A 26,779-nucleotide genomic window follows, 5' to 3' on the forward strand; every position below is an offset into this window, starting at 1 on the left:
TGTAATGAGAATAATCGCTGGAGCCCACCCAAGATCACCTTGCAGACATTTATTTAAGGAACTTGAGATATTCACAGTACCTTCACAATACATATATTCACTTATGAAATTTGTCATTAATAACCCGTCCCAATCAAAAAATATCAGCGAAGTGCATAGCTACGAGACTAGAAGAAAGGATGGTCTTCACTATTCTGGATTAAATTTCACTTTGGCACAGGAAGGGGTCAATTATGATGCCACAAAAATCTTTGGTCATTTTCCAAATAGCATCAAAACTCTGACAGATAGCCAACCAATATTTAAAAGCAAATTAAAAGAATTTGTGAATGACAACTCCTTCTACTCAATAGATGAGTTTTTAGATATGAGGTAGTAACTATAAAAATAAATAAAAAATTAATTAATTATTTTGTGTAAAGAACACATGTTAAAATGACATGTTACACATCATTACGAAATGTCGTAATCATGATCTATGGAACAAGGATTAATGTATGTATATATGTAAGAACGTGATTTCCAGAACTGGTCGCTATCAATGTGATTGTGGAGCTGCCTATAAGATCTATGGCTGATACTGTATTACACCGTATCTTCATAAAGTTCAAAGACTCATTTTATGCTAAGAGTATAAGAGCTATTGGTGCAGACGGTGTCAGCTTGAACTAGTAACTGTAGGCAATAGATGTGTATTCCACCACTCATTTGCGAGCAGGCTGTGTTAAGTAGTGCGGCCATAGTGTGTCAATGTTGTTGTGTCACAAAGCACAGTTCAGAAATATCTCTAAATCAAGTGTTCAAGGCATTCTCCAGAATGTTTCGAAGAAGGGAAAATGTGTACGAAGTTTCTCCCTGACACTGAGACTCGTGAACAACGACCCGCGGACGCTAACCACGAATTGATTTATATGCAAAATACTGAACATAGATTTGTGGAAAAACATCATCACGGATGACGAGACATGGTGTTATCAGTACGAAAATACCACACAACGACGAAGTGCAGAAATTCACATGGAAGGTCAACAAGTAAAATATATCCGACATTCAAGCCAGTCTGACGCGAGAGTTGAACAACAGCCGGCCGTTGTGACCGAGCGGTTCTAGGCGCTTCAGTCTGGAACCCCGCGACCGCTTCAGTCGCAGGTTCGAATTCTGCCTCGGGCATGAATGTGTGTGATGTCCTTAGGTTAGTTAGGTTTAAGTAGTCCTAAGTTCTATGGGACTGATGACCTCAGATATTAAGTCCCACAGTGCTCAGAGCCATTTGAACCATTTTTGGAGTTGAACAACATCCTAAACAAGGACTTTTTCGGAAATTTCACACGGTTGCACGCGCATTCTGTGAACTGTATTCAAGTTGGGGGAGGCTGTGTGGAAAACCTAAATCATTAAAACCATCAACTTATTTTCTCTCCGTTATTTTATTAATCTAATCCCGAAACTTTTTGGAGTGATGGGGTATGTACTAAAAAGATTACCTCGCATAATTTTCTTTCAGGAATGACTATTTCACCTACGAATCAGCTACTTCTCATAAGATATTTCTTCTGCAGATTTCCTTTTCATTCGGTGCGCGTTAAAGCACCCCTCTTCCGGGACGGGGAAGCGCACTAACCCAGGCTCGAATCTATTCTGTGGGCTGACGGGAAGGGAGCATGTTTTTAGACGGATTTCCACGTTCGTGCAGGTGAATATTGGGCTGGCACTAACGGCCCACCATAGATACACGACTCAAACTTTAGAAAACTTTCTTACATTCGTACAAAGAATTTACGCTAGACGCAGGCAGAGGGGGTGCACTGATACCGACCCTGGGGGTGAATAGGATGCTGATAATCTCAGATATTTAATCTCCTTAAAAACGTAATCAGCAGCAGCAGATTTCATTCTATCTGTCGGAACAGGGGGACAATCAGCAAAACATATTTTTAGTCTGAGAATCCACAGTGTAACCTGTCCTTGTCTACATTAAGCTACCATCATACAAGAAAAACCTGCTGGAGCACAGAGAGTTTCGTCAAAAAAGGCTTCATTCCCATCAGTATTTGTTGGCGTACATTATCCCTTGTAATAATGAAAACTAAATGTAGTGAAAAGGTAGTTTAGTTTATAAAACATGTCAGGCACTGCACATATTATAAAATACAGGGTGTCCCACAAAAAGATAAAAAAACACCGACAGTGTTTAGAGACGGTTTCCTTAGATGAAAATGAGAGAAAAAGTTTAGTATTGGTTCAAATGGCTCTGAGCACTATGGGACTTAACTGCTACGGTCATCAGTCCCCTAGAACTTAGAACTACTTAAACCTAACTAACCTAAGGACAGCACACAGCACCCAGCCATCACGAGGCAGAGAAAATGCCTGACCCCGCCGGGAATCGAACCCGGGAACCCCGGCGTGGGTAGCGAGAACGCTACCGCACGACCACGAGATGCGGGGAAAAAGTTTAGTAAATAAGAGCTCTAAAGTGCATACCTGAAGAGATATGAGAACTTGTTCATTTCGATGCTATGAAACACATCTCTTCTTCTGCAAGCCCTTTGTTTTTCATACTTCAGGGGGATGTAGTATGGACGAAAATAAGAAAAAAAACGTGAATCAAACATGATCTCTAAAATGCGCACCTTAAGAGCTACAAGCGCTTGTTCAGTAGAAGAGATGTGTTCCACAGTAACGAAAATGAACAAGTGATCATACCTCCTAAAGTACGCATTTCAGACCCCATATTTACTAGACATTCTTTTAGTGTTTTTCGTCCGCACTACATCTTCCCAAAATACGGAAAGCAATGAGCTTGCAGTAGAGGGGATCTGTTTCACAGTATCGAAGATGAAAAAACGCTCATGCCTCTTCAGGTATACATTTTAGAGCCCATGTTAACTAGACATCTTTTACTTATTCCTGTATAAGGAACCTGTCCCTAAAGTTTGGCGGTGTTTTTTGGGAAACCCTGTATATATCTACAGCTGGTCTCCTTAAGCATTTACAGCTTCCAGTTGTAACTATAAGAGATTATCTCAAAATATACTGTATTGTTCTGTAATTTTCAAGAAGTAGGTTCGAACGTTTAAAATATTCAGTTTAGGCATTTTTCAGAGCATGACGTCTTACAGTATGAAGGATTGAAACATTTTTGAAGCAGGTTTTGTGAAGATCGCTTGCGGCTTATGTAACAACAATTACTGGGTTCTTAATTGACAGAAACCATGGCAGATTGTCCAACATTAGGGAAAATATGCAGCAACTCCAAAAACCGATAAAGAACATGTTAGCAAAAAAATTACTGTATACTACTTGGTATTTTCAGAGAGTCCTGTGTTTTCTGATAACATAGAGATCATTAAGCAAGAGTATTGGGTGACAGTTCAGGAGTATTACTCAATGGCTAGATTGTTGTATTTGCACCATTGAGTTATTAATTAATGAAAGTAACAAAAGACGTCCTTACGAAATAAATTTGTAAGTTTTTAAACTGTTTACACATACGAGGGCGTGCTGAAAGATAACGCCTCAGAATGTTTTCAGTGTGAAAATTCATAAAGGTTTTGAAATAAAACAAACGTTGTTAACATCCAACATCATTAATCTTCATGCCTATACAATTATTTCCAGCATAGTCACTGTTACGATGAAGACACATCTCCCGACAGACCTGCTAGTTGTGCTACGACGTACCCTCCGCCGCGCACCGTATGGTGGATTGCGGAGTATGTAGATGTAGATGTAGAATGATCGACAACAGTGAACCCAAGGCGTCGCATTGTTGCAGATGCAGCACTCGTGTGTAGGCTGGCATTGTCGTGCTCCATATGTGGACGAACTCTGCGAATTCGGAACTCTATTAAAGCACGATGTTTCCAACGCAGCAACATAGTTACGTTAGACACCGCCATGTTACACGCTACAATTCGGAGCCCTCTAGTGGCAGAGGGCTGCAAATACCGCAAATACGTAGACATGAATAATAAAGACGTAGAATGTTAATAACGTTAGCTTTATTTAAAGAGCTTTAAGGGCTTGCGTATAAAATACTCGGAGGTATTACTTTTCAGCATGTAGTCGTATGTATGAACAGTCCAAGAATTTACAAATTTTCTTTCGTTAGGCAACCTTTTGCAGCTTTCAATATTTAATCAATCACTCAGAGATGCAAATACAACAAACTAGCCAGTTACTAGTATCCCAGAAAAGTCAGCCAATCATTTTGTTTAATGCTCTCTATGTTGTCAGAAAATGCACGACCGTCTAAAAATACCAAGAAACTTTTTCACTAACAGATTACCATTTCAAAATCACTGCTCAGGTGCGTAGAATTTTAAGAATCACAGTAGTAGCCTCATGTGCCTCACACAAATTTTTTCTCTGAAATGTTAGCTTAGCTTGACATGCATCAGCATTAATATACTGACAAAAGTTTCTCATAGAAGTTTGAATACCGATTTTATATTTCTAAACTGGTGGGCTAAGCCGGTGGGCTTGAGATCTCGCCACACAAGTGAGTACTAGTATGAACGTATACCGATGGTCTTTGATGCACTCGTCTTCGTAGTTGGTTTTGTGTTCAGGATGTAAACGGCTGTAATTTCAATTCAAAATAACATTTCCTACAGTATGAAGCGTAAAATCGTTTGGAGTCTTTTGTAAGCTTATTTACAATTAGTTTTCTTCCCCGCCGAACGTACCTAGTAATACCTATTTTATTGATTATAGCTGTTGTGAAATGCTTCTTGTGATGAAAGATGAACATTATAGGTGATATTGTTTCACAAATTATCGCAAAAAGATCAGTCGCTAAGATAATACACTCCTGGAAATGGAAAAAAGAACACATTGACACCGGTGTGTCAGACCCACCATACTTGCTCCGGACACTGCGAGAGGGCTGTACAAGCAATGATCACACGCACGGCACAGCGGACACACCAGGAACCGCGGTGTTGGCCGTCGAATGGCGCTAGCTGCGCAGCATTTGTGCACCGCCGCCGTCAGTGTCAGCCAGTTTGCCGTGGCATACGGAGCTCCATCGCAGTCTTTAACACTGGTAGCATGCCGCGACAGCGTGTACGTGAACCGTATGTGCAGTTGACGGACTTTGAGCGAGAGCGTATAGTGGGCATGCGGGAGGCCGGGTGGACGTACCGCCGAATTGCTCAACACGTGGGGCGTGAGGTCTCCACAGTACATCGATGTTGTCGCCAGTGGTCGGCGGAAGGTGCACGTGCCCGTCGACCTGGGACCGGACCGCAGCGACGCACGGGTGCACGCCAAGACCGTAGGATCCTACGCAGTGCCGTAGGGGACCGCACCGCCACTTCCCAGCAAATTAGGGACACTGTTGCTCCTGGGGTATCGGCGAGGACCATTCGCAACCGTCTCCATGAAGCTGGGCTACGGTCCCGCACACCGTTAGGCCGTCTTCCGCTCACGCCCCAACATCGTGCAGCCCGCCTCCAGTGGTGTCGCGACAGGCGTGAATGGAGGGACGAATGGAGACGTGTCGTCTTCAGCGATGAGAGTCGCTTCTGCCTTGGTGCCAATGATGGTCGTATGCGTGTTTGGCGCCGTGCAGGTGAGTGCCACAATCAGGACTGCATACGACCGAGGCACACAGGGCCAACACCCGGCATCATGGTGTGGGGAGCGATCTCCTACACTGGCCGTACACCACTGGTGATCGTCGAGGGGACACTGAATAGTGCACGGTACATCCAAACCGTCATCGAACCCATCGTTCTACCATTCCTAGACCGGCAAGGGAACTTGCTGTTCCAACAGGACAATGCACGTCCGCATGTATCCCGTGCCACCCAACGTGCTCTAGAAGGTGTAAGTCAACTACCCTGGCCAGCAAGATCTCCGGATCTGTCCCCCATTGAGCATGTTTGGGACTGGATGAAGCGTCGTCTCACGCGGTCTGCACGTCCAGCACGAACGCTGGTCCAACTGAGGCGCCAGCTGGAAATGGCATGGCAAGCCGTTCCACAGGACTACATCCAGCATCTCTACGATCGTCTCCATGGGAGAATAGCAGCCTGCATTGCTGTGAAAGGTGGATATACACTGTACTAGTGCCGACATTGTGCATGCTCTGTTGCCTGTGTCTATGTGACTGTGGTTCTGTCAGTGTGATCATGTGATGTATCAGACCCCAGGAATGTGTCAATAAAGTTTCCCCTTCCTGGGACAATGAATTCACGGTGTTCCTATTTCAATTTCCAGGAGTGTATAAATTGTTTGCGTTGATGGTGTATGTATACATACTGAAAATATCAAACGCGACGAAAGCTTAAAGTACAGGCTTGAAAGTTGTAGGCGTATTATTTACTCACTTTTGGTTGGTTTTTATAGTTAAAGGGATCATACTGACATTTGTAAATTTTCCTATTAGCTCTATAAGAACGTCTTCATGGAGGTGTCATAGTTCCATGGCAGATGAAGTTGTGATTGATCGTGTAATGGATTGCTGGGAATAGGCTGCAGAAGGACACGCAGAAGATTCAGAATTTGAAAGAGGTTCTGATGCAGATGATATAAGTAGTGTTTATACAGTTGCAGACACTCCTACACTAACTAGTCTGGGTAACACCGCGTCACGTGGAACAATGGGTGAAATGTCTGGTACAGATGTAGCAGGTGGAGTTGTCTGTTTGCCTGCATTTGAAGAAGCGTTATATGAAAGTTGTGAAACTGGCTGCGCTACTGAAGTGACTGCAAATGTGGATTTATGCGCGTGGTGCAAACATGGCTTTGAACCCTAGTTCTTTAGTAAATATCTTCCTACTGATGACACACACTACCCTTGATAAGTTTGGAAATAACAAGTGATTATGGACAATGGAAAGGAAATACATTATAAAATTGTATTTTGTTGGTTTCTAAACGTCTGTTCTATAAAACTGCATTTTGTTGGTTTCTAAGCGCTTATTCCCTCCGAAAGATCCCAATACCTCTATGCTTCACAGGTGGAATTACGCCTTAAGAATTCTACCGTTCATGGGGTAAACGGGGTACAAATTGACGGCGTTTACTTCCAGATATTTCGAACTAGGATTCATCGGTGAACAAGACTTTCTCCAACTCCCTGCTGTCCAATGTTGGTGTGTTGTAGACCACTGAAGCTATTTCTTCTTGTAGATAAGGAGCCACAATGGCTTCCTTGCTGCTTCGTAACCCTGGAGGTTGTTTTCTGCCAGGCGCCGTCTCACTGTTGACTCACTCACTGGTGTATCTCTAGTTGTGCTTAATCGAGCAGTACATTCACGGGCAGTTTTGAATCTGTTACGTCTGCTGGTCACTACCCAATACCTTTCTTGCCCTCTGATATTTTCCTGGGTGCTCCTGAGCGAGGACGATCATCGTAGGAGCCTTTATCTTGATGCCGGTGTATGGACTTGAAAACTCCACTGATGGAAATCTTCCATTTATTTGATGTTTGTCGGATACTATTGCCTTCTAGGTGCAAAGTGATTATCTTTACCCGTGAATCATAAGGAAACTGCAGTTGTCGCGATTTTCAATTACTTTTGCTTCTTACAAACGGAACAACAGTTGAACAGGACTGTAAACAATATACCTCTACAAAGTCGTGCCGTCTACTGGCGCATCCTGGCGTGTTTAGTAGAACTACTTGGGCAGGTAAAGTCAGTTTATACAAAGATTAACAATGCTAATATGTACCAATATGTATGTATGTGTATAATAATTATTTGTACAATACTGTCTCATTTTTAAGCGTCGTTTGAGCGCACTATTCTGTGTTCTAATCAATAACTCACATGAATCCTTCCTGTATTGCCCCGTTGTAACAGGCAGCCCGGTATTTTCGAACGTATGGGGGGTTAGGGTATTTTCAGTAATAGAAACTGAGATTGCTAATTTCCTGCAGAACTGTTTCAGCGCAGATTTTGTGCTCCTGGTTCATTAGCATGAATAATATCACCATCTGACTCACGGGGGACTTATAAATACGTAATAAATTGAGTGGTTCTGCTAATTAATTTTCCAAAGAGTTCATAATGACATGTGTTTCATTGTAGGGTAACAGAGAACATATTGTCACTTAAAGGATTCACTGACTGTAAGATAAAAATGTTGTATTACATATATAGCTTAGTAAAGTGTTTTTCTTCACTATTTTTATTAGACGTGACAATATCAACTATCTCGTTTTCCAAAAAGTTCTTGAGACCAGTAACAATATCCAGTAGTGTGTGTGTCCTCAAAAGCGTAATTCTGACATTTCGAACGCCTCTCGCTCGTGTCTACAATTGACGTTTCCTCAGCTGGTGGACGAATCAGCTAAATATCGTATCCTTCGCTAGTACAAATTCTCCACAAGTTCGATTTGCGTTTCTAGCCTAAGCCATTGGAAAGACTGTTGTAGGAACGACTAAACGGACAATAAAGCACGTTGCACAATGTGCATATCATATTAGAGTTAGGTTATCCCTTAAACAGCTATTCCTAGCGTTACACGGAGATGGCGATGGGGTACGTGTCTCCAATTCTACTTCGCGGCCCGCCCGGACAGCCGAATACGTTAACGAGGCGCTTCCCGGATACGGGGAGAGAAGCCTGCCGCGAATGTAACAACGAGGAGTGGTGGGCCGGCCAGCCTGGATGCGGTTTCCCGTATTCCACTTCCAAATCTCTTCTTACGCTACAGTGCTGTGTAACCAGTGGCTTCCTATACCATATCAGGTAATGGGTCCATTTGAAGATGACGAATACCTTCTGGCAATGTTAGTTTTCCTCAGAGCCTCGAAACAGATACGTACATAGTTATACTGCACACAGAACAGGGAATCGTCTGAGAATACGACGTCGTAGCACTCCGTGAAGATTCCATGCAACAAATGTCAAATTGGCGAAATGTGCACTATATGCCTGGTTACGCAAACGATCAACATTTCGGTGAAGCCACACAAAGTAAGCAGGAGTAAAGACAACCAGAATGTGTGTACAAGGAAAGATTAATACGAGCTCCTCGCGCTCAAGGGATGTCTACTAGCTACCGTGCCATCCACTGCCTTGCGGCGTCATGCAGACCCTCAGAAAAGCAACGCAAGACCCAACGTCGCCCACGCTGTTCTGCCACACCTCGACACAGAGGCTGTTAGACTGTTAACCCGGCCAGCACGGTCTACAGATCTCTTACCCACTGAAAACATGTGCTCTTGAGTCTCCGAGAGACTGGCATGCTACCACTTGGTAGTCTCTGTGAGTGATGAACTCTGGAATACAGATTGAAAAGACGTACCTGTATGTCACATTAACCCTTGCAATACCAAGGGGGGGCTGGGGGGGGGGGATATTTTATGCCCACATTTTGAAAATATTAAAATCTACTCAGGTACTTTATTTTTTAAAATTTTGTGAAAAAAGTTTATTCCTTTTAATGAAGTCTTCTTTCAGATTCTATGTTTGTTTTGATTTCCCACAACAATCGTCTTACACCACAAATAATAGCATTACGTGACCTTACAACACATGGACATTTATTTCTCTAGGTTGATAGCAACCCTTCCTATGGAGGAATCACAAGCTAATTCTCGTGGGAACATTACAAACTAATAGGAAACACATACCTCAAGAACTGAAAGATATCTCAAGAGGAGAATTATATTCTAGTAAATTTGCTTTCAGTGATACTGGTACTGGAAATATTTCAATCTCAATTGTTTCTTATATTGCCCGTGAAAAACCCAAAAGGAATCTGCTGTTTGTATCGCCTCAACATTATGACGTTGCAATTGGTTTCCTACTGACACTAAGAAGAAAACAGTTATACATTTATATTATAATGAGACTAAAGGCGGCGTTGACACGATAGATCAAATAGTGAGGAAATATTCAACTAAGAGGGCTACAAGAAGATGACCCCTGTCTGTTTTCTATACTCTTGTGGACATAGCAGCGATAAATAGTTATACACTGTTTTTGTTGAACTTCCCGGATTGTAATAGGAAAAAATCTAATAAGCGACAACTTTTTCTTCAAGAATTGGGAATACAGCTCACGAAACCATACACTGAAGAAAGAGCTAGAAATATTACAGGACTGCCAAAACCTGAAGTTTCAAGTACGGAGGGTATTCTCGGACGGAAAATCAAGCAGAGCTTCGTACAAAGGAAGCTCATGGAGATAAAGGTAGATGTCATTTGTGTGTAATTGAAAGCCGTTCAAAAGCAGAAAAGTACAACAAATCGAACAAAACAACAACAATCTGCAACAATTGTAAGAGGTACACATGTGGTAAATACAGCAAAAAAACCTTTGTATGGCCGGCCGGTGTAGCCGAGCGGTTCTAGGCGCTTCAGTCCGGAACCGCGCGTCTGCTACGGTCGCAGGTTCGAATCCTGTCTCGGGCGTGGATGTGTGTTGTCGTTAGGTTAGTTAGGTTTAAGTAGGTCTACGTTCCAGGGGACTGATGACCTCAGATGTTAAGTCCCATAGTGCTCAGAGCCATTTGAACCATTTTTTGAGCTGTTGTGTGTTCCAAGTGTAAAGTAGATTTCGAAGAAATTGGTGAATAATTCTTCTCACAAAGAAATTTTTATAATATTTTTCATTTTAGTAAAGTGTACCTTAATAGTACTACAACTACTTTTATTTCCAACATTTGTCAACATAATTAGACTTAGTAAATTTAAATGCCGAAGTAAGTGAAAGATATAAAATGCATTTTTGAAAACAATTTTAAAAGAAATATTCAGGTTCTGGATCCTGATTATGAATCAATAGACTTTTCAAAAGTATGTTATTAATGTAATACAAGAACAATTAATGAATTTTACTAATTTTTTAAATTTTTGATAATGGGACAACACAAAGCACCCCGCCCACTCCTTAGTAATACACGCTACTGGAAATGGCTTGGTATTACGAGGGTTAAGGTCAGTTCGACTCGATACCCAGACAGGTTCGAGCCACTGTTACTGTGAGAGGAGAAAGTTCTGCATACTACACTCCTGGAAATTGAAATAAGAACACCGTGAATTCATTGTCCCAGGAAGGGGAAACTTTATTGACACATTCCTGGGGTCAGATACATCACATGATCACACTGACAGAACCACGGGCACATAGACACAGGCAACAGAGCATGCACAATGTCGGCACTAGTACAGTGTATATCCACCTTTCGCAGCAATGCAGGCTGCTATTCTCCCATGGAGACGATCGTAGAGATGCTGGATGTAGTCCTGTGGAACGGCTTGCCATGCCATTTCCACCTGGCGCCTCAGTTGGACCAGCGTTCGTGCTGGACGTGCAGACCGCGTGAGACGACGCTTCATCCAGTCCCAAACATGCTCAATGGGGGACAGATCCGGAGATCTTGCTGGCCAGGGTAGTTGACTTACACCTTCTAGAGCACGTTGGGTGGCACGGGATACATGCGGACGTGCATTGTCCTGTTGGAACAGCAAGCTCCCTTGCCGGTCTAGGAATGGTAGAACGATGGGTTCGATGACGGTTTGGATGTACCGTGCACTATTCAGTGTCCCCTCGACGATCACCAGTGGTGTACGGCCAGTGTAGGAGATCGCTCCCCACACCATGATGCCGGGTGTTGGCCCTGTGTGCCTCGGTCGTATGCAGTCCTGATTGTGGCGCTCACCTGCACGGCGCCAAACACGCATACGACCATCATTGGCACCAAGACAGAAGCGACTCTCATCGCTGAAGACGACACGTCTCCATTCGTCCCTCCATTCACGCCTGTCGCGACACCACTGGAGGCGGGCTGCACGATGTTGGGGCGTGAGCGGAAGACGGCCTAACAGTGTGCGGGACCGTAGCCCAGCTTCATGGAGACGGTTGCGAATGGTCCTCGCCGATACCCCAGGAGCAACAGTGTCCCTAATTTGCTGGGAAGTGGCGGTGCGGTCCCCTACGGCACTGCGTAGGATCCTACGGTCTTGGCGTGCATCCGTGCGTCGCTGCGGTCCGGTCCCAGGTCGACGGGCACGTGCACCTTCCGCCGACCACTGGCGACAACATCGATGTACTGTGGAGACCTCACGCCCCACGTGTTGAGCAATTCGGCGGTACGTCCACCCGGCCTCCCGCATGCCCACTATACGCCCTGGCTCAAAGTCCGTCAACTGCACATACGGTTCACGTCCACGCTGTCGCGGCATGCTACCAGTGTTAAAGACTGCGATGGAGCTCCGTATGCCACGGCAAACTGGCTGACACTGACGGCGGCGGTGCACAAATGCTGCGCAGCTAGCGCCATTCGACGGCCAACACCGCGGTTCCTGGTGTGTCCGCTGTGCCGTGCGTGTGATCATTGCTTGTACAGCCCTCTCGCAGTGTCCGGAGCAAGTATGGTGGGTCTGACACACCGGTGTCAATGTGTTCTTTTTTCCATTTCCAGGAGTGTATTTGCACCGCATGTACTCTCAAATCTACTACAAATTTGATCATGTATTCTTGTCACTATACTTTATACTTACAATAAGTAAATCTTCGTTATTTATTAGCCCTCCTGGTGCTGCATTTCACTGAACGGCTGTGTGTACAGGGTGACCCAGTTGCTCCTATCTGTGAATTTTACGCAACTTGCAAGGCCATCAAAATCCACATGTGCGAGCCTCGTACTCTCTCGTTCGCTACGTGCAAACTATCACCTATACAGAAAAAAAATAAACAGGAGATTTTTGTAGGAAATTTAATGTAGTTGAATTATGTACTGGGATACATTTTTGCTAGAGGCTGCAGTTTTGGAATTATTCAAGAAAAATGTAGAAAAGTGACATTCAAATATGTGTTTCTTGAATAACTCGGAAACTATGGGCTCTAGCGGAAACATGTCCCAGTATACAACAGAACTACTTTAAATTTCTGAGAAAAATCTTCTGTTCTTTTTTTCTGTCGCACTAACATTTTGTGCACAACAAGTGAGAGAATATGAAAATCTCACACATGATTTTTGAAGACGTTGTGGACTGCTTAACCAATAGATAGGAGTAGCTGAATCGCATTTTATAGAGACCTGAGCGTCTGAATATGTGGTTTCGGTGTATAAAGGAGATGTTTAAGATGATCTGCTCATCTTTCCATTGATCATACTAATATTATGACCCCGGTTCCCAGAATTCTGAAGATAGACGTAGACTGTGGATATTGTATCACAGACACAGTCCCTTTGACTGTTCAGAGATGCCACTAAACCCATCCAGCCGGCCGTGGTGGCCGAGCGGTTCTAGGCGCTCAGCCCGGAACCGCGCGACTGCTACGGTCGCAGGTTCGAATCCTGCCTCGGGCATGGATGTGTGTGATGTCCTTAGGTTAGTTAGGTTTAAGTAGTTCTAAGTTCTAGGGGACTGATGACCACAGCTGTTAAGTTCCATAGTGCTCAGAGCCATTTGAACCAAACTCATCCAAAGATGTAAACAACCATGCATGAGCAGCGCCTATTAGACGGATGGGGTCCGACAGCCGATCAGTTCCAGTCATTCCACCAGGAAGGAGGTACACGGCTTATGCTGTAGTTTAACCATGCTAAGACGGTCAGTACCGAGGTTCGATCGCACCCGCATTGTTACTTTGTGCCAGGAAGGGCTCTCACCAAGGGAAGTGTCCAGGCGTCTCGGAGTGAACCAAAGCAATGTTGTTCGGACATGGAGAAGATACAGAGAGACAGGAACTGTCTATGACATACCTTGCTCAGGCCGCCCAAGGGCTACTACTGCAGTGGATGTCCGCTACCTACGGATTATGGCTCGGAGGAACCCTGACAGCAACACCACCATGTTGAATAATGCTTCTCGTGCAGCCACAGGACGTTCTATTACGGCTCAATCTGTGCACAATAGGCTGCATGATGCGCAACTTCCTCCCGATGTCCATGGCGAGGTCCATCTTTGCAACTATAACACCATGCAGGGCGGTACAGATGGGCCCAACAACATGCCGAGTGGACCCCTCAGGATTGACATCACGTTCTTTTCACCGATGAGTGTCGCATTTGCCTTCAACCAGAAATCGTCGGAGACGTGTCTGGAGGAATCCCGGTCAGGATGAACGCCTTAGACACACTGTCCAGCGCGTACAGCAATGTGGAGGTTCCCTGCTGTTTTAGGGTGGCATTATGTGGGGCCGACGTACGCCGCTGGTGGTCATGGAAGGCGCCGTAACGGCTGTACGATACGTGAATGCTACCCTCCGACCAATAGTGCAACCATATAGGCAGCATATTGGCAAGGCATTTGTCTTCATGGACGACAATTTGCGCCCCCACCCTGCACATCTTGTGAATGACTTCCTTCAGGATAACGACATCGCTCGACTAGAGTGTCCAGCATGTTCTCCAGACATGAACCCTATCGAACATGCCTGGGATAAATGGACGACTTGCCCCACCAGCCACTGTGAGGGATCTACGCCGAATCGCCGTTGAGGAGTGGGACAATTTGGATCAACAGTGTCTTGACGAACTTGTCGACAGTATGCCACGACGAATGCAGGCATGAATCAATGAAAGAGGACATGCTGCTGGGTGTTAGAAGTACCGGTGTGTACAGCAATCTGGATCACCACCTCTGACGGTCTCGCTGTATGGTGGTAAAACATGCAATGTGTGGTTTTCATGAGCAATAAAAAGGACGTAAATGATGTTTATGTTTCCCTCTATTCCAATTTTCTGTACAGCTTCCGGAACTCCCGGTACCGAGGTGATGCAAAGTTTTTTTTGATGTGTGTATTAACATCTGATATGCTTTTCAGTACTTTCATTTTATTTCAATTATTTATCTGAATAATAACATTGGGCTAACAAAACTGCCCATAATTGTAAAAGGGGGTAATATAATTGTGAGTATGAACGTATGTAGGCCTCACTGTTGTGCTGTAATGAATATAATAAAACGAATTAAAATCGGTACGAAAATGAATTTAAATCAAGCCGAACAATTTTAGAATTTAGGAAATTCTGTTAATGCTGTACAACGTTGCGTGTAATTCAGTACCAAAAAAATAACTTTAAGTAGCCTGAGAGTGATAAATACATGAATACCTAAAATTTAGAAGCGTTAATATCTCTGCGCATACATATTTGCACCAAATATTCGTAACTGTCAATATGATTTTTTAAAAGAACTCCCCTGTTTGTATCAGTTTTTGTTGTTGCTCCTAGTTCATTTTTATTCTAAAATGGAATTAGTGGCTACATACTGCATTATATAGGTCTGTTGAATTCTAAATTTACAACGGCATGTGTAAATCAAAACTGCTCATTAAGGAGTAAAACAAGTGTCGCACTATACAGTAGTTTAGATATGTAGCTTTTGATCTTCTATCCTGCATACCCAAGAATGTGACCAAAGATGCTCTTTAAGAATATACATTTGTAAAGGTGTTATCCATTCCCAAATGATAAACGGCATTCTAAAGGTTCACAACTTGTTTCTTAAATGTTGCAGAGTTTGAAAATACCGCTTCAGTTGTAAGTTACTTTATTTTCACACGACAGGTTTCGGACTGTTATAAGCCCATCCTCAGGTGTCATAGCTGTGCTGTGGTACCCAAGCGCCGCGTGTACCAGGCACAGTGTGCTGCGTATGCGCTCATAGTAAAGTAACTTACAACTGAAGCGGTATTTTCAACCTCTACTATAATGTTCAGTTGTGGAAGTTCTTACAATAGGATTGTTTGGCTTAAATGTTGCATTCGCTTTGAAAAACAATGGTACTCACATATGCCGCTGGGAATATCATCATACAACCGTTGAACACTCCGATGGCCAACTGCATCATTGCTATAGGATTCATAATACTTTCTAGGTACCCGATAAACCTGTAAACATAAAAACAATTGCATTATGTAAACGTCATGGAAAATATAGAGTACTTCTTTGGATTACTTTCTGAGTTTATGAAGGAATGTACAACACTCATTCGTAGTTGAACAGTTTTGGTACAGAACTAGTTTAGGAATGAAGTGGAGACACGAATTACGAATTGAGAAAACGTTGAAAACTATGAAAGTGCAAAGTAATCTGCGAATAATTGTTGACCGAAGAAAGAAAGGGTTATTAAGATATCTTCGAAGCCATGAAAGAATTGACAAGTAGGAATTTGAAGGGACTGTTGTAATGCACCATTTTCAGTTTTTGCGTTTTGTAAGACCTTTCCCAGCGTTTCGTTTGTACCAGCATCAGTCAACATAGAAGCGAGTACTTGTAACACTTAAGTAATATTATCTGTTTGTTGCATAAGGGAAGGTGTCAAAACAGACACGCGCTTGATATCATAGACGCGACCCCTGATGAGATCGCAGTTTCACCAGGCTTCGACCTTCAGATAATCTTGGGTAATAAACCTCGCCACTAAAAGGGAACTGTGTATGTATATGAATCAATGTTTGGTATGCGGTTTACCTTTTATTTAGCGTCCAGATCGGACGCATGTTTAGTGAAAGCGAGCAGCAGCACTTTTTATTGCCCGAGTAAATAGCGTCTAAATTATTTGCTTTGTAACGAACAGTTGTGCTGGTTGGGGGTTGAGAATGGAGTAGAAAAATCGCTCCCAAAACGGGTTACAGATAACTGATATACGTTTTGTTTGGTACATATAAAGTGGTGACTTTGAAGAGATTTTTTCAATCTTCCTTTTCTAGAGAATCATCGAGTCAAAGGTATAATGATAATAAATTGTATATGTCTTGATAAGGTCGAGAATGTAGATCTAGAAAAGTAAAGGTTACGACAGCAAATTGCATCAACTTGTCACTTCAGAACGCTATTCATAGGTATAAGCGATATTTGCATTAAATTATACATTTTGTCTGAAACAAAAACTTTGTGTTACTATAGTAACTGAAAATAGTCCCGAGTTGAGAACAGTTGAAATTTCCTTCATGTATCTGAAATATTAACTGAATTCTTATAATCACAAACTGAGAGCCTAAGCTATTAAATATGCCTACCAATTAATATTGAACAGGAAGAAACTATTTAAAAAATCAATCTGAACTTGAGTAAATGATGATATGTCGGTTAAATGTACAGTTTGTTAACTCCAGACACAGCGACTTTTTAAATACTCTCGCTGCCTAACTAATAGTAAAACAGTTTCACAAATCAAAACGCTCTAACAGCAAAATCAATTTTACCACGGATTTTCCATACTACGTTTTTTCTGAAATTCTGTCAGAGGCGTTATTTTCTGGCTCTGCCTTATGTAAAAGGGAAAGAGAAGTTTGGAGTAGTTGGTTTGTCATAAACTGACACTGCGCTACCAACGACGACCAAGAAGACAATAAGACAAAATAAATAACAACAACCTGCAGCGAGATCAATTGTGTTTATTCCCGTTAATTTTGTATGTAGCACATGTAAGACAAGCGCGGAGGCGGTGTTTTTCTGTAAACGTACATCCATTTGTCCTAGTAAATCTGCCGAGGTTAGCCGTCGTGGCTTGTTGGGTTGTCGCGCAAAAGCAGGTGGAACACTCCACAGTATAGATGAAATGCTGTAAGGCAGAGAATAGAATGGTATCGTACACAATACGTAGGTTATCTAGTCAATACATAGCTAATGACAAGGTCGGATCAAAACTGTACGAGAATGAAGAATGTTAATTACAATATGGCTTTCTAGTACTCGATGTAATTTCTTCTATTGGACCTTATTCAGAATATGTAAAGTTTCGAAGGAAATATTCATGATATTCCTTGTACAACTCCGACTGGTTTCTTCCGAAAAATGTACGTAAGACCCCACGTTATGAAAGTGATACACAATACATGACTGAGAAAGGAAGCTGAGCGTTCGAAAAAAAAACTGTGCTTTCTTGTTCACGCATTATGACCACAATCATTATGTCATTCAGACCAGAAATATGTAAGTGACATACATGTATTAGATTAAAAAATATTTAGGCCAATCAACGCAATAAATGTGGACAAGGTATCCGCATCTAAAGGGCAACTCAAATGAAAATGGGACCGTTGGTAAAAAAGTAAGTGAACTGTTTATTATGTCGAAAGTAATCGGCACAACTGTTAATACAGTTATACAACTGTGAGACAAGACAGTTAATGCCCTCATGAAAAAAGTTTACGATTGTCTACGCAACCATGTATGTTGCTGGGCGTGCATCTCTTCTTCCGAAGCAAATCGTTGGCCACGAATGTCTTTCTGCAGGGCTCTAAACATAAGGGAATCGCAGAGGGAGACATGGGAACTCTGTGGAAGATGCGTAAGAGTTTTCCACAGAAACTGCTTCAGCATGGTCGAGACAACCTTGACAACATGTGGTCCCACCCACTTGTTTCGCGTACGCTGCAGAATTTTCGCTGGGTAGCCCTTACACACCTTCCATACAGTACTGATCTCTCCCCATGCGATGTACATATTTAGAGCCCTGAAGTAATACGTTCGTTGCCGCCGATCTGGTTCGGAAGAAGAGGTGTGTGCCTAGCTACAGTCATGGCTCCGGAGGCGATGACAAACACGTTCCCATGAAGTCACTGACCGTCTTGTCTCACTCTGAGATAAATGTATTAACACTTATGGTGATTACTTTTGAAACAATAAACAGTTTACTTAATTTTTTACCATCTGTCTCGTACTCATCTGACTGCCCCTTATATGTCTATATTCCGGAAGCCACTTTATGGACGACCACTATCAGTTACCTTTTTTCCTGTTCTCTCGATAATGGTGGACAGGAAGAAAACTCAAAATTTCCCCGATTTTTCTGTCATGGAGGGAATTAATATCTTGTTTTACATTTATTGGAACCAACATTTTCGTAATTCCTATGGTAAACCTCTCCGTGTCGCACAGTTGCTCTTAAGTAGCGTGAAGCTCTCACGGTAACTGAACGAAGCTGTGTTGGCGTCAAGAAGGGCATCCGGCCAGTAACTGTCACTAACACAGCCTCAGCCCATGTGATAAGGTAACTCCGCAGAGAAACGTAAGAAGGCAAGGAACAAGAGGAAACAGACTACCCGGAAAACAAAGTCGCAGTAAACTTTGGTTACTGCTGCAAGTATCCATTCCATATTCTGGCAGTATACAGCGCGGAGATATGAAATCGGACGTTATATCAGTCGTGGACAAGATAAACTGTCACTGCTACTGTTTGGTGGAACACTGTGATACTGAATTAGTTCCTTAAAGTGACTGCTCGGAAATCGCTTGAACGGCATCTTCATGTTGTGCTTGACTGTGTGACCCATATAGTTCGACTAACATAATGCATTCTCCGCATAGAAAGCAGCCAAGACAACGACACATGTTTTCTTTCCTCTCATGTATTTATTTTTTGTTTATTTATTTGCAACATGCTCCATTACAATATTTGTAAAGTGTAATGTAATGTTTGTACTGTATGATGATGATGATGATGACGAGAGAGAGGAGAGGGAGGAGAGGGTGAAGCCCGGCATCAGCACATAGACTGCTCCTCGCGAATAGCACCAAGGGGACCGTCAAGATTAACGTACCTATCCGACGGACGTATCGCTATCAACAGCGTCACATGCCCTCGCTTCATGAGACACTGCGGAGAGATTTGGTATTTAAACCAGGTCAATAGCACAAAGTCTTGTCATCAAGATTACCGCCACCACCTATTCCCCCGTTACTGGCCAAATATTGCTGTGAAACTCGCGTGAATTTGACTTGAGAAAAAAGTCTTAACTTGGAAACATTCCAAAACAGACGCCATGTTCTTCACGATATGTAGAAAATATCAAGAACAAGTTCCCAACGGGAAAAATAGCAATTTTAAACAAAATAAGTTCCCAACGGGGAAAATAGTAATTTTCAACTATGGTGGAGGGATAGAAGATAATATTTGATAGTTTCATTTACCATAGAGGTCTACAGGGTGAATAGAAAGATCCGCACCCAAAGACTGGAATGTTGCATAGGTCACACCAATATTCAAGAAAGGTAGTAGGAGTAATCAACTAAATTACAGGCCCATATCGTTAACGTCGATATGCAGCAAGATTTTGGAACATGTATTATGTTCGATCATTATGAATTTTCTCGAAGAAAACGGGCTATTGACACACAGTCATCATGGGTTTAGAAAACATCGTTCCTGTGAAACACAACTAGCTCTTTATTCACATGCACTTTTGAGTGTTATTGACAAGGGATTTCAGATCGATTCCGTATTTCTGGATTTCCGGAAGGTTTTGACACTGTACCACACAGGCGGCTCGTAGTGAAATTACGTGCTTATCGAATATCGTCTCAGTTATGTGACTGGATCTGTGATTTCCTGTCAGAGAGGTCACAGTTCGTAGTAACTGACGGAAAGTCATCGAGTAAAACAGAAGTGATTTCTGGCGTGCCCCAAGGTAGTGTTATAGGCCCTTTGCTGTTCCGTATCTATATAAACGAATTGTGAGACAAACTGAGCAGCCGTCTTTGGTTTTTAGTAGATGACGCTGTCGTTTATCGACTAATAAAGTCATCAGAAGATCAAAACAAACTGCAAAACAATTTACAAAATATATCTGAATGGTGCGAAAAGTGGCAGTTGACCCTAAATAACGGGAAGTGTGAGGTTATCCACATTACTGCTTTAAGGAACTCGATAAACTTCGGTTACACAATAGATCAGTCTAATCTAAAAGCGGCAAATTCAACTAAATACCTAGCTATTACAATTACGAACAACTTAAATTGGAAGGAAGACATAGAAAATGTTGTGGGGAAGGCTAACCAAAGATGCATTTTATTGGCAGGACACTTATAAAATGTAACAGACCTACTAAGGAGACTGCCTACACTACGCTTGTCAGTCCTCTTTTAGAATACTGCTGCGTCGTGTGGGGTCCTTACCAGATATGACTGACGGAGTATATCGATAAAGTTCAAAGAAAGGGAGCACGTTTTGTATTATCGCGAAATATGCGAGAGTGTGTCACATGAATGATACAGGATTTGGGCTGGAAATCATTAAAAGAAAGGCGTTTTTCGTTGCGACGGAATCTTCTCACGAAATTCCAATCACTAACTTTCTCTCCCGAATGCGAAAATATTTTGTTGACATCGACTTACATAGGGAGGAACGATCACAAAGATAAAACAAGGGAAATCAGAGCTCGTACGGAAAGATATAGGTGTTCATTCTTTCCGCGCGCTACATGAGATTGGAATGAAAGAAAATTGTGAAGGTGGTTCGATGAACCCTCTGTCAGGCACTTAGATTAGCAGTGTATCAGTGTAGATGTAGATATAGATGTAGAAATTGTAGAAAGTGTTATCATCACAGTAGAAGTCACAAATCGTTCAAATTACCGTCTGCTGCCTCATTGCAGGAGAAATAACTAATCGTTCAAATTACGATCTGCTCACTAGTGGACTGTGAAGCTACGATGGGACAATTGTTAGACAGTTTTACACTGCATGCCACTATAGTATTTGCGTTGTCAGAATTTACAGTACTTATTCGTGATGACCTCAATGATCATCATCCCTCCAAAGACGCTGTCTCATACAAGCATCCAAAAATGGCTGCAAAACCTAAGGTGAATGACGTTTACGGCCTGTTGACCGTTTACTGCTTCTTATACACTCCCCCGTATCACCACAGAACACTTACATTATGAAGGGGACTTTGTCCTCTGTCTTTATCGATAGATATTAAGCTTTAAATTTACCGATAGAAGAATCCTGTTAAGAATGGTATGGTGGCATACAGAACGTCTCAAGACGCTGCAGTCTTCAAAAACTCCTGCACACGGTGGACAATGCTGACTGACCTCAAACATACGCATTAGGAGTGCTGCACACGAACCGCTTACCTATAAGCGCTTTAACATGAGATCAGAAAACCTTCGCCACACCATAAAACTCATACAGTCATTCACATAGTTCCAAATTTACAGTTGGAATACCACTCACCACACTAGGTGTAGAATGCATAACGTAAAACATAGACGAAGCTCATTGTTACATTGTCATGCAGCCTTTCCAAAACTACTTCTTTTTACGATAGCACAGCTAGAAGTCTGACAGCTGCAGTCCAGAGGCGCTTCTGTATAAAAAAAAAAATCAAATGTTTTTAACGGACAAATTTGTTTGACATACTATGTACACAAAATGGAGAGAAGGAGCCTACATAGCAGATGCATGGAACTAGATTCACTCCGTAACCAACCTGCAACAAACAACAGTGCAAATGAGAGAATCATCATGGAAAACATTAGTTTGCTGGTATAAATGGACGTGAAATTCGTTGTTTCTTTATCCGCTCAAAACCAACCCGCAGAAATTTGTTGTGCTTCCTGCGCATCGTATATCAGTCCACGATCGGAACGCAAAGAAAGTTTTCATTGCTTATACAGCAGAAAGAGCAGTCACGCAGCTCTTAGTGTTTCCAGGCTGCACATGCGACTATGTTACATTTCAGTTGTTTACTTGGCCGAACAGAAGAATTGGAAACAATGCGAGACAGACGGACGAGCTTACCTGCATTTTAAATGGATATCATATTTCTAATTCTGCAACAAGTAGATCTTACGACGCTTTATTTCGGCATTCTTAAAAATAACGTCTCGTTTACAAATATATATCGAGATATGTGAGCCCAGTTAGCTCCTGCAATGTAAAATCTTTCAATATACCGAAGAATATCAATAAATTCCAGTTACCTACCAACACAGCACGAATGACAGTTTAAGTAGAAAACTAATGAATTCGCGGCTAAAACGTAAAATCATGTGTTTCCTTTATTTAGCACCTCTGAATACTTCAGTTTGACTTTAGTAACATTAATATGACAGAAAACAAGGGCACTGATAGTAAATGCGTTGGTACGCGCTGCATACAGTATAGAAAGTATCCATTATTCATCAGTGTCACTCTTGTGTGGATAAATTTACATGATGCAATCTGTTTTTCTCGGCATTTGTTCGACAATTTCACTTATGCAATCGTTTCGTGGTATCAGTCGAGTTGCATTGTCGTCTTGAAATTACATTTCAACGAGTTTCCCACTCGTCACCTTCAGAGAAAGTAGAATACCCGCTGAACCGTTGCTCGAAAGCAGTGGAGACGCAAAAATATGTAAGAAGACGCAATACGAGTGAAGCAATTTGGAGAAGCTACGGGAAACCTAAATCATGTTTCCCAGAAGGGAATTTGATTTCCGCTTCTCCACGTCAAATGCGTCAATAGTTGTCGACTCTGCTTCCAATGACCACAAAAATTTTCTTTGAGTTGTCATCTAACAATGTGATCCATTGTCGTCAGAGTCAGTAGTTGCACAAGAACTTCAAATGGATGCGGTATTGAAATATTATTATCAAACAGTTTCAAATATCTTTTAAGGATTATGAAAACAGAGTATCTACACACACATTTTCGTTACACATGAAACCTCGCTTAGAAATTCTGTCAAAATGTAGCGGATGTGCGCTGTCCACATATCCATCCTCCCACTGCACTGTCTCTTTTTAGGAGGAGCAAGTCGCGTCCAGAGAAAACAACCAAATAATGTAGGTAACTCTAATAAACTGTGATTTACTTAGCAAAGTTAATCAGACGATACATTGCCATGCCATTACTTGGAGATAAAACTAATAGAGATTTTGCCTCACATGAAATTTTCAAAGTCATAGTTATTTAAAAACAGTTTACTATTTTCTGGATCCTTTTGTAGACAGTGTAAGTCACTCAAAGCGTCAACACGAAACGTGGTAGCAAGCAAGATAAACATTCAAAATTACAAATAGTTGAGGCCACTGTTCTCTGCCTTGACTTGCAGAACATATGAGTCGTTTAAAATGTCCCATTTGGGAAAAGAGGCTGGAAGCAAAAAGTTCTCTCTAGCTCTATGGGTGAGGTGTTCCAGGCATCTGCAACTTAGTCCCACCTACTCGTCTAATGTACGTAGCATGTGGAATAAATATGTGCCCCTTAGGAAACAAGCTGGAATGTCTTACTCATATCAAGGAAGCATCTTTGGGTTGTAACTGTTCGTTTTTCTATCTGTAATGTGATGAAAAGTTGGTTTTGTAAAGATCTGAATGTCGAGGTAACTATGACGTTCACGTTTAACGCATTCAGTTCTCGGGAAACTAAGTAGATTGTCGTGTTAATTGAAAGAGTAGTGTAATATGAACTTGCAAATGTATTAATTCGTAAGGTGCAGTGGAGAGATTCCCATGTGGATTTTTCTGACGTAATTTGAGGTACATTTGTTTGCTGCGGGTACTACGAGAAAACATTTTCTATTTGGAGATTACAGTATTTTGAGATAGCATTTCAGCTTCTTTAGAATACCGCTTGGCGCTGTTGTGGATGTAATTCTTATGTACAAGATTTACATCTTTATCTACATTCAACTTTTGAACGATATCTGTTAACTTACATGCGGAATGGTTTCTATCGAACTGAAGACAACTGCAGGTTGCAACATCCGATACAGACATAACAATCTGAGCTTCATGGTTACGAACCTGATACATCGACAACAATTTTTTCGGGTTGATTTGAATGTCTCAAATTTTGCACACTCAGATATTTCTGAATAAGGAGCTACAAAAATAAAATTAACCGATTTCAACATAGCCATGCCGTTGAAGATAAGGCAAACCTCCCAGCTGTGAATTTAAGTGCATCGTATGTGTAGACCGTATACAGGTATGGGACCTAAGTAAGAGCGCTCTGGGTTCCCGAGCACACTGTCGTTAATTTCTGATAAATGATGCTTCTCATAAGAAATGACATGCTCACGACAAGCGAGTCAGCCACGCCATTCGGAGTACTGGACTTCTGTAACAGCCTGTGCGTTTAACTATTATTTTAACGTTCTCAAATTCGGTGTGTATGAGGAAGAGTGACCCACATGCAACTGTAAGACAGCCTATGCAGAACGGAGAAGAATATACAGATTTTCTAACTGTTTAAAAAGATTACTTTTGCCTCTTATACAGTGACAAAGACTGAGTGTTCGTTGGTATTTCACAAATATCAGGCAAGAAACCGTAATAATTCGTGTATTCAACTTAAACAGCGATTATTTTTTCATATTGGTCGATACAAATATCTTTTGTGTAAATGTTGGCAGAAACAAAGTAGTGTGCCATCCGTATGGGTAAAACGATGTTGGTTTTACAAGAGCCGTGGTCTTTTCAGCAGTAGCATAACGTTACGTCAGGATTATGAGGGAATAAAGTTAAAAAAGTAATACAAACAATGGAAAATCCAGGATCGAATAAAGACAATAATACGACAAGGAAAAATTACTAATCACCATATAGTGGAGATGATGAGTCGCAGACAGGCACAACAAAAGGGCTGCTAAACAAGTAAGCTTTCGATCAAAAGACCTTCTTCTGAATTAGACAAAATAATGACGTCTGCCGAGGCCAAACCTGAGACAGTGGTCGAATGCTTATGAGTTGCGAATGTGTGTATGTTTTTTGCCTAATTCAGAAGAAGGCCTTTTTGCCGAAAACTTACTTGTTTAGCAGTCGTTTTGTTGTGGCTGTCTGCAACCCAGCATCTCCACTATATGGTGAACAGCAATCTTTCCCTTTCATAATATTGCAATCAGTACTGCTCGTCTTTTTCTATTGGTTCCCCGGAAAAACAGAAGTGTAGGTTTCTCTATATTTTGTACCTTGTTATATCCTGATGTGTGCGGATGCAAAGGCACAATTGTTTATATGCCTCAATAGCAGCCATAGACTTCTGCAATCTCTTGTTTTCATTAGACTCAAACAGTTCATTCTTGTCTCCTCTCCGAAGCTGAAGATCAGCTATGCGCTCGCTCAGAATTTTGAGCTGAGCTGAGATGTGAAACATAACCACTATGAAGAAACTATCCATCTGCACGTGGATTAAACCAACGAAAAACATCGAGATGACCTGCAACGCGTAAGACAGCTCATACGCGTACATGGGCAAGATCGTAGTGTTCGTCACTGGGAGTTGCTGGAAAGGTAATCTTTTTTCGGGTGACATCAGTGGTGCAACGAACCAAAGAGAGAGCAGGGAGATGTTATACGCGTTGAAGGCTTTCGAGATGCGAATACCGCGTCTTTGCACCTCCTCGAAGATTGCCTCGCGCGTAGACCGGCTCCGCACGTACTCTCTCTGGCTGTTTACCAGCGCGTCCAGCCACCGCACCAGACGACAGTAGCCGGCCTCGTTGCAGAGGAAGAACGCCGCCTTGGTCGAACCGACGACCATTATCGACAAGCACGACAGTGCCAACGTGTAGTCCTCCAGGTCGCCGCGCAACGTGCAGAGGTGGACGACGCCTTCGGCGATGTGTCCCAAGCTCAGCGCGGAGATGGTGGCTGTGAAGATGCGAAACAACGGCGAACCCGACAGCGGCCACACGCCAAATGCGTGCAGCCAGCGCAGGTTGTACTGGAGAGCGGACCCAGCCGCGTACTGCCACGTCAGCGGCTCCACGGCCTGTGAATCCCACTGCATGGGGAGCGACTGCCCGAAAACGGGAACTCTCCTCGGTTTCAGCTCTACCGTTCCGTATCGCCACCGACAGCTCAGATGATGTGGGCGAGACAAGACTCCCGGCTGCGACGTCCTCCACACGCCGACGCTCTTATAAACGAAGAGCGGCAGCCAATAGATGGGTCAAAACAAATTTTTCTTGCACAGCTCGTAGGTCGCTGGACTGACCTCGCTGCGTGTTAAAGAGAATTTCTGATTAGCATAATACACTCTTGTATTTAAAAGCATATGATGTGGCTTGGAAACCAGTTTGACGTCACTCCTATGTATATAGTTTGCACCAATAGCTGTACGAGAACACTGTGCATC

General features: G+C 42.5%; 1 protein-coding gene across 1 annotated transcript in view; it reads right to left on the reverse strand.

The window, feature by feature from the left end:
* Window positions 1-26,431, reverse strand: part of LOC126188644 (odorant receptor Or2-like) — a 63,056-nt gene extending 36,625 nt beyond the window's left edge. Inside the window, exons 1-2 of the mRNA XM_049930246.1 lie at window positions 25,611-26,431; window positions 15,711-15,810 (exon numbers count right to left, since the gene is read on the reverse strand). Coding sequence (XP_049786203.1) covers window positions 15,711-15,810; window positions 25,611-26,431 — 921 coding nt within the window. The remainder of the gene's footprint in view (window positions 1-15,710; window positions 15,811-25,610) is intronic.
* Between the last annotated feature and the right edge of the window lie 348 nt (window positions 26,432-26,779).

The sequence above is a fragment of the Schistocerca cancellata genome, chromosome 5 (assembly GCF_023864275.1).
Source record: "Schistocerca cancellata isolate TAMUIC-IGC-003103 chromosome 5, iqSchCanc2.1, whole genome shotgun sequence".
Taxonomy (NCBI): domain Eukaryota; kingdom Metazoa; phylum Arthropoda; class Insecta; order Orthoptera; family Acrididae; genus Schistocerca; species Schistocerca cancellata.